The sequence below is a fragment of the Myotis lucifugus genome, unplaced genomic scaffold (genome assembly GCF_000147115.1).
Source record: "Myotis lucifugus unplaced genomic scaffold, Myoluc2.0 scaffold_197, whole genome shotgun sequence".
NCBI lineage: Eukaryota > Metazoa > Chordata > Mammalia > Chiroptera > Vespertilionidae > Myotis > Myotis lucifugus.
This window is the reverse complement of record NW_005871245.1, coordinates 1,096,754-1,114,995: the sequence shown is the minus strand read 5'-3', so window position 1 is coordinate 1,114,995 and position 18,242 is coordinate 1,096,754. Positions and strand designations below refer to the sequence as shown.

General features: G+C 42.5%; 1 protein-coding gene across 9 annotated transcripts in view; it reads left to right on the top strand.

The window, feature by feature from the left end:
• The window catches only part of PHACTR4 (phosphatase and actin regulator 4), a 73,639-nt gene that overhangs the window by 51,978 nt on the left and 3,419 nt on the right, over nt 1-18,242 (top strand). For 8 of the 9 annotated variants that reach the window (XM_023760978.1, XM_023760976.1, XM_023760980.1 and 5 more), the window contains 9 exons: nt 4,277-4,441; nt 5,199-5,585; nt 8,718-9,300; nt 9,703-9,887; nt 10,480-10,633; nt 13,560-13,615; nt 15,110-15,171; nt 17,143-17,280; nt 17,866-17,942. In XM_023760978.1, coding sequence (XP_023616746.1) covers nt 4,277-4,441; nt 5,199-5,585; nt 8,718-9,300; nt 9,703-9,887; nt 10,480-10,633; nt 13,560-13,615; nt 15,110-15,171; nt 17,143-17,280; nt 17,866-17,942 — 1,807 coding nt within the window. The remainder of the gene's footprint in view (nt 1-4,276; nt 4,442-5,198; nt 5,586-8,717; nt 9,301-9,702; nt 9,888-10,479; nt 10,634-13,559; nt 13,616-15,109; nt 15,172-17,142; nt 17,281-17,865; nt 17,943-18,242) is intronic. The other variant, XM_023760974.1, reaches the window with a different exon arrangement.

Genomic DNA, 18,242 nt, shown 5'->3' with positions numbered 1-18,242 from the left:
ACTCATTGCTGGTTTAATAATGTCAAGACTTTCTCCAATGTCTGACTTTTACAAAGCAACTTAAGAGTTAAGACTATATAGTACAGTGGTTGCATTTTATTTCTCTTCATTAGAGTTACTTTTTATGAGACAAAAATCTGAAAACCAAGTTTTTAAAATATACCATATCCTTTGGATAATAGGAGAAAGGAGCCAAACTGATGGCATATTATACTTTTTAGGTTTTGAACTGTGTGAATGTATTGCTTATTCACACAATTTAATTAAATTGTGTATATTGAAGATTTATTATTTCAACCTTATAAAAAGTAAGCAGAGGCCCAGTTGGTATGGCTCAGTGATTGAGCGTCAACCTATAAACCAGGAGGTCATGGATCGAATCCCAGTCGGGGTACATGCCTGGGTTGTGGGCTCAATCCTCAGTGTGGGGCATGTGGAAGGCAGCCAATCAATGATTCTCTCTCATCATTGATGTTTCTGTCTCTCTCTCTCTCCCTCTCCCTTCCTCTCTAAAATCAATAAAAATATATTTTTTTAAAAAGTAAGCAGAGGAAAGAAGCTTGAAGGGAAAATACTATTAGCATTGGTTACCTCTGGGTGATGAGATGGGAATAATTTTTTTTCTTTCTATTTTTATGAATTTTCTACATGGTTAGTTATGAGCACATGTAGTTTTTGTTTTATCATGCATCTGCTTGTTTTTACAGTAGGACACAAAATCTTCCAGGTCTGTAGGTGTTTAACTAAAATTCTAACCCCTCAGTTGCAGCACCTTTGGCCCTTGTTTTTTTTATAGTAGCCATTCCTCACTCCATGCATCTCACCTTTCTTGCTCACTCACCACAAAACCCTGTACATTACTTCTTTCTTATTTTTATTGTTTGTTTTTTGTTAATCCTCACCCAAGGATACTTTTCCCATTGAGTTTTATTTATTTTTTTAATATATTTTTATTCATTTCAGAGAGGAAAGGAGAGAAGGAGAGACAGAAACATCAATGATGAAAGAGAATCATTGATCAGCTGCCTCCTGCACGCCCACTACTGGGGATCAAGCCTGCAACCCAGGCATGTGCCCTTGACCGGAACTGAACCCAAGAACCCTCAGTCCGCAGGCCGACGCTCTATCCACTGAGCCAAACCAGCCAGGGCCCCATTGAGTTTTAGAGAGTGGAAGGGGGAAAGGGAGAAGGAGAGGGAGAGGAGAGAGAGAGAGAGAGAGAGAGAGAAATCAAAACATTGATATAAGAGAGACACATTGATTGGTTGCCTCCCTTGGAACTGGGAATCAAACCCAAGACCCTTCAGTGTGTGGGGGCGACACTCTAACCACTGATCTACACCAGCCAGGTTTTCACCTTCATTCAGTCTCTTTTTCCCTCTGCTTCCTATTGGCTCTGGTTCAAAGTTGTTTTTGCCTAGGAGCTCAAAGGCCCAATTGATGAATGAATTGCAGCCATTGGACAAGATGCCATTATGCCAATCACAAAACTGACCTAAGCTTTATTCTGTAAGAAGAAACTCAGAGATGGACCTCAGGGCCTGACATATAGCCAGTTTAGCCCCAAAGCAGTGTTTGAACCTTAAAGCTCTTTTCATACTTGAATATGGCATTTGGCTTGATTATGGTTTTGACTTGACTATATTTTAAAATACTTAATAGATTTTCTGAGAGGGAGGCCATTCAGAGGCATTAAAGCCAAATACTACTTCTGCTTCATTCTGCTAGCATTGCAGAAACCCTAAATATAAGAAATTTTACTTAAAAGTAGGCAATCCTGATTAAGTAACTTGGGAGAGAACTGATTGCTTTTACATATATTTTACTAATATGTGCTGAGTAGAAACCAATTAATAAATGTGTCTTAACCTGTCACTATATTGCTTTCAAAAGTAGCAGTCTATGTTGGCACTGAAATGATTCATTGCTCTATATTCCAGAAAGACCTGTTTTTGTTAACGCTGGTCTGAATTAACATAAGTAGTAACTTACTACATTTGCATAATTGTTGTGCTCTTGCCACTCCCCATTTTTTAAAAAATAAAGTAGTTGTCAGAATCTCAGCTTTAGAAGTACATTTTTTTTTTAGAAGTACATTTTTATTCGGGGCTCATTTGCCTTAGTCTCTTCACTACTTTTAGCCCAAACTCCACCTCTTATTTAGCCTGCATGGAGAATAACACTGTCTAATAAAGGGCACCATTTAGAAAGCATCTAGTTCCAGTCAGCACACTAGCAGCTGAGACAGAGTTTTTAGTCTCCAGCCTCAGGTGTGGTGTGTTTTTTTTTGTTTTTAGTTTTCTCCTCCAAAGGAGTATAGAAAAACCTTAGCAGTAGCTGGGAATGTTTGTCTAATTGCTCCGTGAAGGAATCTTACCTACAATCTTTATAGTGATGAGTGGTCATCCCAAAGCCTTCAGCCTAGTGATGATTCCTGCAGTTTAGTTTGTATTTCATATTTACCTCTGATGCATCTGTCAGTTCTACCCCTTGCTCTTGACCCATAATACACACAGGCACCCTCTGCTACTTCTCACCTATATATTCTAACAGTCGCTCATTAATTGTTTTCCTGTTCAATCACTGTGCAATCCATCCTCCTCACAGCTCTGAGTTAACCTTCTAAAAGGTAGGTCAGATCAGATCTCTCTCCTACTCTAATTCATTAGCTTCCTGTTACCTACAGGATTCAGTCCGGGCTCTTTTACATGATGTTTGGTATCTTTCATAGCCTGGCTCTTGCTTGCCTCCCCAGTCCTATACATAACTTTCCCTTATATGCATCTATTCTACTGCCAGACTTTAGTTGCCAGTTCCCAAAAATGTCAAATAATTTCACATCTTTCTACATGCTGTTCCTTCTTCCTAGATACATTAAAGAATCTGTCTCATTATCAGTCTAGTACAGGGGTGGGCAAACTTTTTGACTCGAGGGCCACAATGGGTTCTTAAACTGGACCGGAGGGCCGGAACAAAAGCATGGATGGAGTGTTTGTGTGAACTAATATAAATTCAAAGTAAACATCCTATATAATAAAAGGGTAATATGCAAATTGAGCCTAACAGCAGAAAGACTGGGAATGACTGGTCACTATGACACATACTGACCACCAGGGGGCAGACGCTCAATGCAGAAGCTGCCCCTTGGTGGTCAGTGTGCTCCCACAGGGGGAACTCTGCTCATCCACAAGCCAGGCTGATGGCTGCCAGCACAGCGGTGGTGGCGAGAGCCTCTCCTTCCTCCTCAGCAGCGCTAAGGATGTCCAACTGCAGCTTAGTCCTACTCCCCGCTGGCACGTGGACATCCCCCAAGGGCTCCCGGGCTCACAGAGGGATGTCTGACTGCCAGCTTAGGCCCGATCCCCCAGGGAGCGGGCCTATGCCAGCAGGTGGACATCCCCCGAGGGATCCCAGACTGGGAGAGGGCACAGGCTGGGCTGAGGGACCCCTTCACCCCAAGTGCACAAATTTTTGTGCACTGGGCCTCTAGTCATTACATAAAAGGGTACGGTCTTTTTTTTTTTTAAAGTTTTATTCATTTCAAACAGGCCGGATCCGGCCCGCGGGCCGTAGTTTGCCCACGGCTGGTCTACTAGGTTCCTATCCTTCCTTTAAGACCAAGTTTAGCTATCACTTTCTGTGAAGCTTTCCTAACCCCACTCCCACCACAGGATCATTATTTCTTCTTTATTCTTACCACTTCATCCATTATAGTTCTTAATGTTTAATACTGTAATTACATGTATAATATGTCTGTCTTATTCATATAGCAATGCAGCTGGCACATAATAGGCAATCAAATGTCTATTTTAAAAAGGAATTACTTAATTTCCACTACTATAAGGATCCAAATAATAATAAAAATCTATACTAATAAAAGGGTAATATGCTAATTAGACCGGATGTCTTCCAGATGTCCTTCTGGACAAAGCCATGGTGGCGGGGGCCGAGGCAGAGGCAGTTAGGGGCTATCAGGCCTGCAGGGGAGAGCAGTTAGGGGTGATCAGGGCCGGCAGGGGAGCAGTTATGGGTGATCAGGCAGGCAGGCAGGCAGAGGTAGTTAGGGGCAATCAGGCAGGCAGGCAGAGGGTCCCGGATTGGAGACGGTGCAGGTCAGGCTGACGGACACCCGCCCCCGTGCACGAATTTCATGCACCGGGCCTTTAGCAATAATAATAACAACCTAGATCTAAATGATAAACTAAAAGGAAGAGGAAATGGGATAAGATGACCATGCCAGTTTCATCAGTTTGCCCTTTCTGTTTGGACCTTGCAGATGGTGAGGATCCAGGGAAGTTGAACCATGCCATGTTAAAGAATGGCCACACCACCCCCATTGGGGATGCCAGATCTTCTATTCCAGTCCCAGTAGAGGAAGAGCCAGAAAGAATAGCAAGTCTTGGAAAACCTGTTCCAGAAGAGGACCCAAAGAAGCAACTAGGTAAGAAACTGGATTTTTTAGTTTTAAGAGCCATGGATTTTAAAAGAGAGAGAGAGAGAGAGAGAGAGAGAGAGAGAGAGAGAGAGAGAGAGAGAGAGACTGGCCAGTATGTCAGTGGTTGAGTGTCGACCCATGAACCAAAAGGTCACTCACTGGTTCAATTCCTGGTCAGGGCACATGCCCAGGTAGCGGGCTCAATCCCCAGTAGAGGCAGTACATCGATGTTTCTCTTTATCTCTCCTTCTCCCTTCCTCTCTCTGTAAAAATCAATTTAAAAAAATTTTAAAAAGAGCCATGGGTCATTCTCATTTACCTCAAGGGTTTGCAAGAGCAAGGGGAGAAATAAAACCCAGAGGGAATTCTCTCTAGCAATTCTCCAACTAGTTGTAACTTTAAGTAGAATTTCCCCCTTCTCATTCTTTTATTCACAAAGTATCTATATTTGTGACTCTCAATGATGGAGGATGTTAAATATCAGATAACTGTAGGACATTTTTAAGGTACACATTTTTCTTCCTCCACCCAAGGTATTCTATCGAATGTGCCTCCTCCTGGCTCTTGTATGACAAATCACTACGATAATAAGTCTCACTTACTGATTTAAAAAGTATCATCTACCTTAAGTATTTTGAGGTTGGGAAACTTGCCTGTCAATTCATCTATAAATTAAATAATGGGTGAAGTTGATTATAAATTGTTAGCTTTTTGAGTCTGTCTTATTACGCTCTCCTTTTAAATCATATCTGTTATTACACAGGCTCAACTGGAAGCCGGCCTAATTCTGAAGCAGAGTTCGTTCCTGAGAATGCACCCAAACAGCCTTTACTTCCCCCTAAAAGACCATTGTCCTCTTCTCATGAAGCAAATGAAGGGCAAGCAAAGGATGCCACTTGCTCTGGCAGCACAGCAAGGTCCATCTCCTCCACTTCTACCGCCGCCCCCACCACAGCACCTGCTGCCACTGCTGCCGCCACAAACCTACCAAAAACTGTTATTAATGCCTCTGTGCCCCCTACCCCAGCACCCAGGACTTTTCCTGCTGCTCCTGTCAGCACTAACACTACTGCTACCCCCAGCCTCCCTGCCAAGCAGCCCCCTGTTCCTCCCCCTAAACCAACTCACAGAAATAGCAACCCTGTCATTGGTAAGTAAGTCTTTAGGTTGCCATTTTGGGTTGGGTTGGGTTTTAGATGGTTATTTTATAGGATAGCTGATCCCATATTGATTTGGTCTGTGAGGGAGTTTCCATATCTTGTCCCTTTGAATGCACTCTATAGAAAAGTCTTGAAAATGAGGCAGGTGACTATGAGTGGCAACAGGCTTCTGAAGTCAGAAACCACTCAAATGAGGTTCAGGTGTGGGGGATTCATATCTATTTTCCTAAAACTGTTTCTGGAATACTATCTATAGTTGGGGGACTGGGCATGAGAAGATCACAACAGGTTTGACCATCACGAAGAAAAGATTTATTTTAACCTACTTTAAACTGCCAGTGCATTCCTCCAGCATAAGCCCAGTAGATGAGAAGATGATTGTATAGATGCCAGTGTAACTTGTGGTTCAAAATCTGGCATAATGTCTTCAAGGGGAACTGCAAAAGATACTATTTAAATTGTTCTGATAAAATCATGTTTTATCTTGAGAGTTAAAAATGCTACTCTTAGTAAAATCAGTGGTGGAAGAGAGAAAGGGAGGATAATTGGTTTTAGTAAATTTTTTATATTTACCTTAAATCCTTTTTAGGTCTGTTTTCTTTATATAAATGCATACCTTCTTAGAGGAATTTTCAAGAAAGGGAGGAGAAAAAGGAAGATAGTTTTTCAGGAAAAATGATACTAGGCTTAGTACTGCTTAAAGTTTTTGTTAATGATTGGAGGAGTAAAAAGTATGTCCGCTGGAGTGTCTCGTCGTCCTGTGCACAGAAAGATTGCAGGTTCGATCCCGGTCAGGGCACGTACCTGGGATGTAGGTTCGATCCCTGGTTGGGGCACATGCAGAAGGTAGCCAATCAGTGTTTCTCCCTCTCACTCCCTCCTTTCCTCCGTCCTTCCCTCCCTTCCTCTCTCCAATCATGTCCTCAGGTGAGGATTTAAAAAATATATATGCTTGTTAAACGGCTAATAACCATCAAGTTGTGTGGGGTGACTAGAACCTTGAAAAACAGGCTTAGAATTTATTGTATGACAAGCTGGAGTAGCTTGATAAAAACAGGATGAAGGTTATTATTATTATCATGTTATCACCACCTTAGATTGACTTATCTCTGAGGAATTTGAGAAGCTTTCATATACTTATTTTCAAAATCTCCTTGTGAAGTAGGAAATTGATTTTATCTATTACATAATTAGGGCAAGCAGAACAAGAAGAAATTGTGACTCATTCAAGGTTGCAGTTAGTGAAAGATAGAAATCAAACATAGGTTTTTCAACTCTTGAGTACAGACCTGTTCTATACACCTATGTTCGCAAATGGTTGTCTAGACAGGTGTTCTCATCACAGTCGCCTGGAGAGGTTGTTAAAATACAGATTGCTGGGCCCTGCACTTAAAGTCGGTTCAGTAAGTCTGGAATAGGGCCTGAGAATTTGCATTTCTATGAAGTTCCCAGGTGATGCTGATGCTGCATATACAGGGACCAGAACCACTGCTCTAAACCAGTAGTATACTCTTTTCAGGGTAAGCAACTGCTGTTTTTTAGAGAGGCAGCAATAGCCCAGTCTACCCAAAAGTATCTCTTTCATTGATCTTAAGATTTACATTTTTTTTAATCCTTTTTATTAAAAAAATTCATTTTTATTGATTTCAGAGAGGAAGGAGAGGGAGAGAGAGAAACATCAAAGATGAGAGAGAATCATTGACAGACTGCCTCCTGCATGCCACCTACCGGGGATGGAGCCCAAACCCAGGCATATGCCCTTGACTGGTATCAAACCCGGGACCCTTCAGTCCACAGGCTGATGCTCTATCCACTGAGCCAAACCGGCCAGGGCTTAATCCTTTTTGTTGTTAATCCTCACCCGAGGATACTTTTTTTTAATTTATTTTTTTATTGATTTCAGAGAGGAAGGGAAAGGGAGAGAGAGATACCAGTAGAAACATCAATGATGAGAGAGAATCATTGATCAGCTGCCCCCTGCACACCCCACACTGGGGATCGAGCCCGCAACCCAGGCACGTGCCCTTGACTGGAATCAAGCCCAGGACCCTTCAGTCCGCAGGCTGACTCTCTGTCCACTGAGCCAAACCAGCCAGGGCCGAGGATACTTTTCCCATTGATTTTTTTTTTTTTAAGAGGGAATGGAAGGGAGGGGGAGGGAGAGAGAAACATCAATGTGAGAGAGAGACATCAATTGGTTGCCTCTCGCATGCACCTTAACCAGGGCCCAGAATGGAGCCTACAACCAAGGTACGTCCCCTTGACTAGAATCAAACCCATGACCCTTCAGTCTGAGGGCTGACTCTCTGACCACTGAGCCAAACTGGCTAGGGCTGAATCCTTTTTTTAATGTGTATGCGCTATTTTTCTGAAAGTCCTTTTAAAAATATACTTACGATGAGCCCAGCCGAGGTACCTCAGTGGTTGAGTATTGATTCAATCATGGTTTGATTCCTGATCTGGCACGTGCCCAGGTTCTAGGCTCGATCCCTGGTGGGGGCTGTGCGGGAGGCAGCCGATCAGTGATTCTCTCTTATCATTGATGTTTCTATCTCTCCCTCTCCCTTTTTTTCTGAAATCAATAAAAATATATTTATACACACACACACACACACACACACACACACTTATGATAAATTACATTAAAACATCAGATTACCACCCTGGCCTGTGTGGCTCAGTTGGTTGGAGCATCATTTCATACACCAAGTGGTGGGTTCAATTTCCAGTTAGGGCACATACCCAGGTTGTGGGTTTGATCATAAGTTGATATCTCCCTTTCTCTCTCTCTCTCTCTCTCTCTCTCTCTCTCTCTCTCTCTCTCTCATCGATTTCTTTTTAAAAAACTAAAACATTTCTTTGTTTTTGTTTCTTTTTGGTAAAACTTTCTTATCAGAGTATTAGGATAGTGGTCTTCCTATACCTCTATACATTTATAAGGTCTCATAGATATTGAAGGGTAATTTTGTTTTAGAATGAGGTATCTAGGGAATGGCAAAGGCATGACATGTAATTTTTTGCCTGAAAGGTGAAGACAGCTCAGCTCTAATTCTATGCCCTGGGCTGGCCCTTCAAAGCATTGTAAAGCCATCTTATAGTGAGATGTTGCTCTCTTTTTCCGGCAGTAAACAGTGGAACATTATCTAAACCATCCCCACCCTTACCACCGAAGAGAGGCATTCCATCAACCTTGGTACCCACCTCGGAGTCTGCCGCCGCCACCACCACCACAAAAGCACCAAGTGATCAAAGAGAGAAGAGCACATGCTCTGTGGGCTCCGAACAGCTGCTGCTTATCCCGCCTCCCTCTCCATCCCCCCCACTGCCCACTCATATACCGCCAGAGCCCCCACGGACCCCGCCACTCCCTGCTAAGACTTTTCAAGTTGTGCCAGAAACTGAGTTTGCACCTTCTTTAGATCCTCCCCAGGAGGTTTCCCAGCAGGAAGACCAGAAGAAGGAAGTACCCAAGAGGATGTTGGACCACAGCTTTGGGGAGCCCCATGTACCCTCTAGGCTGCCCCCACTCCCACTGCATATCCGAATCCAACAGGCCCTGACCAGCCCACTTCCCCTCTCTTCCTCCTTGGAGGGCTCTCACAGAGCTCATTCGTTGCTCTTCGAGAACAGTGACAACTTTTCCGAGGACAGCAATACTCTGGGTCGTACCAGGTCACTCCCCATCACTATTGAAATGCTGAAAGTGTGAGTGCCTTAAAGCTCGCCTCTGGTTTCCTCTCCTTGACTTTCCTTTTTTAGTTAGCCCTTCTTGGAAAAAAATTACTTATAAAGAGAAAGTGTGAATAAATTTAAAGTAAAAAGAATACTCAACAAATAAGACATGTTCTAGAATTTGAACTTTGTTTACCCTGCTGATTTCTATAACATGGTTTCCATAGCAGACAATTTCATGACGATATAAAAATTATAAACTGTTATACTTGAAAATTGAAACCCCTGTATTTTTTGATACATGGTGCTTAAGAGCATGGATTTTGGCGTAAGCTAGCTCTGGGTTCAAATCCCAGCTCTACCTCTTACTTACTAGCTTGTATTGTATGTTCCTTAACCTTCCTGAAAGGTTATGTAATTATGTGAATTTTTTAGTCCAGATGATGAAGAAGAGGAGCAAACCCACCCATCTGCATTCAGTGAAGATATGCCTCCTACCTCAGTCACTCCTAAACTCCCGCAGTGTCTGCAGGAGGAAGAGGAAGAGAAGGAGAGCGACTCAGACTCAGAAGGTCCCATTCAGTACCGAGACGAAGAGGATGAAGATGAAAGCCAGAACAGTAAGAAAAGGCGGGAAAGCAAAAGAGAAAATTCTTTTATAGTTAAAGCTACTGGCTGGTCTTAGCAAGTGAAAAATTAATGGAAACAGGCACCTTCTCCCATGAGTCATCTGACTCCCTGATGTTGGCTTATGAGGAACTCTTGTCTCTGATATTGCCATTGTTACAACAAGCCGGTGAGCGGGAGCCCAGTAGATTGCATCCTTCAGTTTTTCATCTGTTTTTAATAATGGAATCCTGAAGTGAGAGAACAGCCTTAAGATAGGAATTTTATGAGGTGTGTAGTGTGAATACTTTCTGTTATAATTCAGAGGGCTGTCCCATGCTTAGATTGTCTCCTATAGCAATTCTTGTTAGGGATGAAAGTATAGAGGACTGGTAGAAGGGAGAAGATATCTTTAGCCCATCTGAGGCCATCTGGCTGAGATTTTTAGATGTCTTCTTAGCTTTACCCCCACCTCTTTGTTAGCTGGACGATTGGAGGCCACGTAGGAAGCTGGGAGATAGGATATTATTTGTTCAGACTCTTGCCTGAAGCTCAAGCAGGTGAGGTTGAGCCTTAAGCTTCAACATTTTCTTTTCTTGTGCAAAGGTGCTCTGGCCAACAAAGTGAAGAGGAAAGACACACTGGCAATGAAGTTGAATCACAGACCCAGTGAACCAGAGTTGAACTTGAATTCTTGGCCTCGCAAAAGCAAAGAGGAGTGGAATGAAATACGGCACCAGATTGGGAACACACTGATCCGGTAGGCCCACTGGTTAGAATACTTTGATTTGATTTGATTAGGACAGTATGTATGTTGGAGACTTATTTTGTGGTGAAGCTTCATTTATCTTTTTGTTACTGGTTTGTTTGTTTTTTAATTTTAGAAATAGTATATTTTTAAAATACCTATTGTGGCCTGGCTGGCATGGCTCAGTGGTTGAGCTTCGACCTATGAACCAGGAGGTCATGGTTAGATTCCTGGTCAGAGCACATGCCTGGGTTCGGGCTCAGTCCCCAGTGTGGGGTGTGCGGGAGGCAGCTGATCGATGATTCTCTCTCATCATTGATGTTTTTATCTCTCTCTCTCCTCCTTTCCTCTCTCTGAAATCAATAAAAATATATTCTAAAAACAAACAAACAAAAAAACCCTATTGTGCCCAGTTGAGTATTCTCTAAGAACTTGGCAATTAAACCATAAGATACGTTTTGTTGTTGTTTTAAGTTTTAGAGAATTCAGGTGGTTCCCAGAATAGCGAGACTCCTCTGTCATTTATCCAGTTGCTCAAGCATGAGATGCCAGCCCAATTAAAGAGCACACCCACATTTTTTATTATATCTATTACACATGTTCCATGTAACTGCCTCCTTTCAAAGTGTTAGTGTACATATTTTTTCATTATGTTACTATATTTTTCAAGTCAGCTGGAACCCAAAGCATAGAGAAACTGAATGCAGGCCAATTACCTGCACATATAATACACATTAGAGTCCAGGTATATAGACAGGTATTTTCCCAACTCATATGTATCTCTTGATAGAATGAGGAAAAGGAGATGGAACTGGTGACACATTACTTACAAAGTAATTAAGGATGTTCATTAACTAAAACATATTCTCCTCTCCTATCTTACACACCTGTTGTGCTGTTGGCCAGGATGGCACTCTTAATGCAAAACTGTGGCCCTCTGATTGTCACCAAGAGACCATCAAAATTAGGAATTAGTTTAAAATGGGGATCTTTGCCCAGCTTCGTGGCTCAGTGGTTGAGTGTTGACCTAGGAACCAGGAGGTCATGGTTCAATTCCCAGTCAGGGTATATGCCTGGTTGCAGGCTTGATCCCCAATGTGCCGGAGGCAGCCGATCAATGATTCTCTCTCATCATTGATGTTTCTATCTCTCTCTTCCTCTCCCTTCCTCTCTGAAATCAATAAAAATACTTTAAAAAAATAGTTATTAGCATGTAGTTCAAAGACTGTCTGAGAATTATAAGTTAACTAGGAGCCCAGTGCATGAATTTGTGCACCTTGAAAGGAACTGTGGGCCGAGAGGCTGTGGTGGGCACAGGGGCGGGTCTTGGCCCATCCTCCGCACCCCCGCCCGGCCCCTCCCACTGTGGCCCCTGGTCTCCTGTCTGCTGGCAGCCCCGCTCCTGCCGCCGTCGCCACTCCCATGCACTGACAGAGCAGAGAGATTGGGGCCAGCGCCAGCAGCAGGAGCAGGGGGAGGTGGAGAAGCCCTCAGGGACGATCGGGGCTGGCAGCTGCTGCTCGCACCTGCTGATGGCACCAAGCAATTGAGACCGGCGCTGAGCACTGGCAGCAAGTGTGAGTGGCGGCTCCAGCACTGGCTGCGGGTGCGAGTGGGGCCAGCACCAGCAGCGGGTGCGAGTGCCTGGCAGGACCACGGCATGCGGGAGCAAAGAATTTTCAGTGACCACCACAGGCTCGCCCCCATGACAGCAACGGGCACCCCGCCTTGGTCTGGCTCCCCCACTCACCTGCTCCACCATCGCACTGCGGCCAACGCCCACCATGTTCCACGTGCGCCCCATGGTGGTCAGCACACATCATAGCAACCGGCTGTTCGGTTGTTTGCTGTTTGGTCTATTTGCATATTAGGGTTTTACATATATATAGATGGTAATAAATGAATAATTTTCTGATTCCAAAAATGATACATCATTGGTAACATCTCAGAACTGTGGGTAATGAGAAACTTCATAAAATATTTGATAGAGAGGACCTTATTTTAAAATATGTCCTGCCGAAACCGGTTTGGCTCAGTGGATAGAGTGTCGGCCTGAGGACTGAAAGGTCCCAGGTTCGATTCCGGTCAAGGGCATGTACCTTGGTTGCCGGCACATCCCCAGTAGGAGATGTGCAGGAGGCGGTTGATCGATGTTTCTCTCTCATCAATGTTTCTAACTCTCTATCTCTCTCCCTTCCTCTCTGTAAAAAATCAATAAAATATATTTAAAAAATAATAATTAAAAAAAATAAAAATAAAATAAAATCTCAGTCCTTATCCTGGTTTCCTGAATCAAAAATTTTTTTTAAATATATTTTATTGATTTTTTACAGAGAAGAAGGGAGAGGGATAGAGAGCCAGAAACATCGATGAGAGAGATCAATCAGCTGCCTCCTGCACGCCCCCCACTGGGGATGTGCCCGCAACCAGGGTACATGCCCTTGACCGGAATCAAACCCGGGACCCCTGAGTCCGCAGACCGACGCTCCATCCACTGAGCCAAACCGGTTCGGCCTGAATCAAAATTTTTAATATGCCTGGAGGATCTGTGTTATTAACAGATTTGCTGAAGGAGCAAATCTGTTTGGGAGCCACCAGTCCAGTCCAAACATTCATTTTACAGATGAGTACATTCAGAGTCTGACTGAGCTTTTTCATAGTGTTAGGGCTTGTTGATGTCAGAGCTAGAACTAGAATTCTGGCCTCCTGTTTATACATACAATTCCTTTTTATGTTGTAACATCTGTATGAACACTTTCAATGTGAAACTTGTTTCATAAATAGTGAATCAGATAAACAAATGAAATATCAAAACAATTTGAGATTTTATTGATTTCTTGCCAGTGTAGGGACTAATATAAACTAAGACCAAAACAGGTCTTTATAAACAGGATTGAGAGGTTTAACATAGATAATATTCTTATTTATCTCTTTTTAGACGACTGAGTCAAAGACCAACACCAGAAGAACTTGAACAACGAAATATACTACAACGTGAGTCCAGTTATAAAAATAAAGTTGTATAGATTTTCTGTATATATTTCCGACTTTAATATATATAACAGAGAAGAGAAGCATTTTCTGCAAGGGCCAAGGAGAGAGTGTTCCCGCCAAGGAAGGACTTTTCATAGCTTTTCCCCTGAAGGAACAGAGTTCCCCAAACTTTCTTTCCAAGATAACATAATAGTATTGCTTAGTGAACTGGGATGCTACAGAAAATTTTAATGTTCTCACAGTATCTTGAGACTGACTGCCTTGGGCACTTGGGAGGATTTCACAGTGCGTGGTAGACGCTGCCCAACTTTTCCCTTTCTTCAAGGAAGCAAAATAGTGGCTGTGCAGCTGGAGGGGCCTTCCTGTTCCTAGTGGAATCTAAGGGCTGGGGCCCAAAGCAACTCCAAGGGCAGCAGACTCGCTGCCTTTTTCATCTCTTTAGACTTTCATATCTCTAAAGTCACAAAATAGGACCATGTATTTATCTCCCCCCCCCCATACATAATTAACTTCCTGAAATAGCATTCTAATCTAGGTCAGATTTATTTTAAAGTGTGGGAGTCTTTACAAACCTAGCACACAAAACTTAGTGTGATCTCCCTTCTAAGTGGTTACCATTGAGCAAGAATCTGAAAAGGGGTTTTTGTTGTTTTTGAAGATTCTTTTTTTTTTTAAGATTTTTTATCGATGTTTAGAGAGGCGGGGGGTGGGGGGAGAGAGAGAGAGAAACATCACTGTGAGAGTGAAACATTGATGGCCACCTATCAGGGATCGAGCCCACAACCTGACCAGGATTCGAACAGGCAACCTTTCGTTGGCTCAACCAAAAGAGCCACACTGACCAGGGATGCAAAGATTTTTTTAAAGGACACAGAGTAAATAATTTCAGATTTGCAGGCCAAAATAAAAGGAAGCTATTATTTAGGTACTTATCAAACCATTCAAATATAATCACTTAAAAATGTGAAAAAACCAACTCGGCCAGTGTGGTTCGGTGGTTGAGCGTCGACCCAGGCACCAAGAGGTCACTGGTTCGATTCTCACGGTACATGCCTGAGTTTCGAGCTCAATCCCCGGTGGGGGGTGTGCAGGAGGCAGCTGATTGATGTTTCTCTCTCATCAGTGTTTCTCTCTCTCTCTTTCCCTACCTCTCTCTAAAAACGAGTAAAAACATATTTAACACAGAGGTAGAAGTTAACCTTAAAATAAAATAAAGCACAGTGGGGGGGAAAGATATTTTTAAAAATCAATCTCAGCTCACGGGCAGTAAAAATATAGGCTACTATCCGGACTTGGTACCATAGTTTGCTACCCTTGCTCTTGAGTATTAGACTACCAGTTGACAAGAAAATTGTCTTGGTTAGCCTCCCCAAAATTCATGTTTTATTCTGACTTGGAGTCTGTAAGAAATACCTGCACTATAATTAGTGAAAAGCTTGATATGCAGGTTGCCATTGTGAAGTAATCTTTTTTGTTTCTGACTGTCAACTGTAGCTAAAAACGAAGCTGATCGTCAGGCAGAAAAACGGGAGATTAAACGTCGGCTCACTAGAAAGGTACATTGCCCAGTGTTCGGTTTCTGTCTGTCTCCTGAGTGCATGTCTTATATTTGAATAACCTTATTGATTGGAAAGAAATCACTTGACTTGAATTGCCATAGGTTGCTATGAAAATAGAATATGTGATGCAAATACAGAAAACAACACAGCATTATCAAGAGCTTTTTTTTCCCTTCACTTTTACTATTTAAAGAAAGCCTGGCATAAGAAGGTGCTCAGTACATGCATGAAATTTTACCTTTTATTTGGTAGACCTGGGATTTTGATGTAGATTCTAAAACCTGTTTAAGTATAGAGATGGTAACAGGATTGTGTAACATTCAATTCTGCAAGGCAAACTGGCTATTTTCTAATATGGGAAAGAATGAACTGACCCTTATTGATATCTGAAAAGCATGAAAAACTAACTAGGATTTTTTCCTTGGTCCCAGATCAGTTAGGGTAGAATCTTTTCTGTACCAGACGTGTGTTATTAGCTCTAAAGCTCTAGGCCAGCGGTTCTCAACCTGTGGGTCGCGACCCCTTTGGCGATCGAACGACCCTTTCACAGGGGTCACCTAAGACCATCCTGCATATCAGATATTTACATTACAATTCATAACAGTAGCAACATTACAGTTATGAAGTAGCAACGAAAATAATTTTATGGTTGGGTCACAACATGAGGAACTGTATTTAAAGGGCCAGAAGGTTGAGAACCACTGCTCTAGGATTAATACCTGTTTTCCTTTTCTTCTCACCATAATGGTTTGTAATTGCCTCCTGTAGATTCTGATTTGGTCTGAGTGCTCTAGATATTTCTTAAACATAATAATCCACAAGAGAATGAGGGGATCTAGACATTTTCTTCCTCATTTCTTCCCTCCCCCAGATTAGAGGAAGTATCTTTGATAGAATAAGGGTAGCTAGAGGCCACAGCTTGACTGACTCGCTGCCTTCAGATTGTGCAGGTCACCTGATGGTGCAATCTTAAATCATAATGTGTTGCAGAATCCGCTGTCCTGGACATTGTTCATGTTGAAAAGAAATTCACCCTTAATATTACCCACTAGATATTGTTTTCATATTAAATATATTCACTTTCTAATGTATTATATATGAGTTTATAGCCCTAATCCTTTTGCTTCTCAAAACACGGCCCATGGACCAACAGCATTGGCATTACCCAGGACCTTGTAAGAGATGGAGAATCTAAGGCCCTGCCAGACCTGCTTATTCAGAATCCACATTTTAACCAGACCCCCAAGTGTTTTGTATGCATGTTAAAGTTTGAGAAGCACTAGTTATACTTTACACTTGTTTATAGCAGTGGTTTTCAAGCTTAGCTGTGCATTCAGGAGCTTTAAAAAAAAACCTCTCCCCCGGCCAGTGTGGCTCAATGGTTGAGCATTGACCTATGAACCAGAAGGTCACAGTTCCATTCCCAGTCGGGGCACGCCCGGGTTACCCGCTCATCCCCGGGAAGCAGCCGATCAGTGATTATCTATCTCTCCCTCTCCCTTCCTCTCTGAATCAATAAAAAAATATATTTTTTAAAAACCTCTCATCCTATCCTGTTTAGCTCAGTGTGTAGAGCATCGGCCCATGGACTGAAGGATCCCAGGTTCAGTTCCAGTCAAGGCCATATACCTACGTTGCAGGTCGATCCCTGCCCTGGTCAGGGCTCATTTGGGAGGCAACCAGTCAATGTGTCTCCCTCACATCAATGTTTCTCTCAATCGATGGGTCACACCTTCCCTTCTACTCTCTCTAAAAATCAATGAAAAATATCCTCAGGTGAGGATTTAAAAAAACACACAGTATCAATACCCAGAATCTCTAGGGATGGACCCAGGCATCAGTAGTGTTTGAAGGTCCCTATGTGACTCCAGTGTACAGCGAAGGGTGAACCACTGGATTAGAGGCAATTTGAATGCATGATTGATGCCTGACTTGGCATAGTCAACTAAGAGGCTCCATTTCTTTCAGCTAAGTCAAAGGCCGACTGTGGCCGAACTCCTTGCCAGGAAGATTCTGAGGTTTAATGAATATGTGGAGGTAACAGATGCTCAAGATTATGACCGGCGAGCAGACAAACCTTGGACCAAACTGACCCCTGCTGACAAGGTCTGTCTCTCTTTCTCTCTTTATGCAAAACACTAACTGGAAAGGAAAACATAAACAAAATTTCTATTTTTAATAATAATGTTAAATTTGTAATCGAAGCTACAAAATACAAAACTTTATATTAATGATACCACCACCACCACCAAAACTGGAAGAAAGGCCCTGTTACATCCCAGTACAGAAATCTGGAAGGAAATAAGACATATTTTTAATGGTGATTATGTTGGTTGGAGAGAGTCTGGGAGCATATTTTAGTAATTACTATATTTCACTTTTTAAACAGGAAAAGCATTTTTACATGCGTGGATACTATAAAAGTTATAGTATCTCTTTTAAACTCCCCAAGTGTTTTGATTTCACTGAGATTATAAGTTTATTATGAGATGATTGGTATCAAGGAAGGCAGTGGCTATTGGCTCAGTGTTTCACCCTATGTGTTGCCCTGGCTTCTTTCTTCCCTCTGGGTTGCCTGCTGAGGGTTACAAGGACTCACAAAGTTAAGTACAATAGAGACTAGATGGCAAATCCCACTGCTATACTATAGCAGACAGAAAATGCTGAAACATTTTCACTTTTTCTCCACAGGCTGCCATCAGAAAAGAATTAAATGAATTTAAAAGCTCAGAGATGGAGGTTCATGAAGAGAGCAAGCATTTTACACGGTAAGAGCCAAAAGACCCAAATACTGTGAGCTAAACATTTCTTAAAAAGCAAACATACCACCAGAATTGTTCAGATAGGAAAGACTCGAATGACATCGTTTAAAAGAAGGATACTCACCCAGATGGTGTGATTCAGTGGTTGAGTGTCAACCCATAACCAGGAGGTCATGGTTCAATTCCTGGTCAGGGCACATGCCCTGTTTTCAGGCTCAATCCCCAGTAGGGGGCTTAGAGGAGGCAGCCAATCAGTGATTCTCTCTCATCATTGATGTTTCTGTCTGTCTCTCTCCCTCTCCCTCC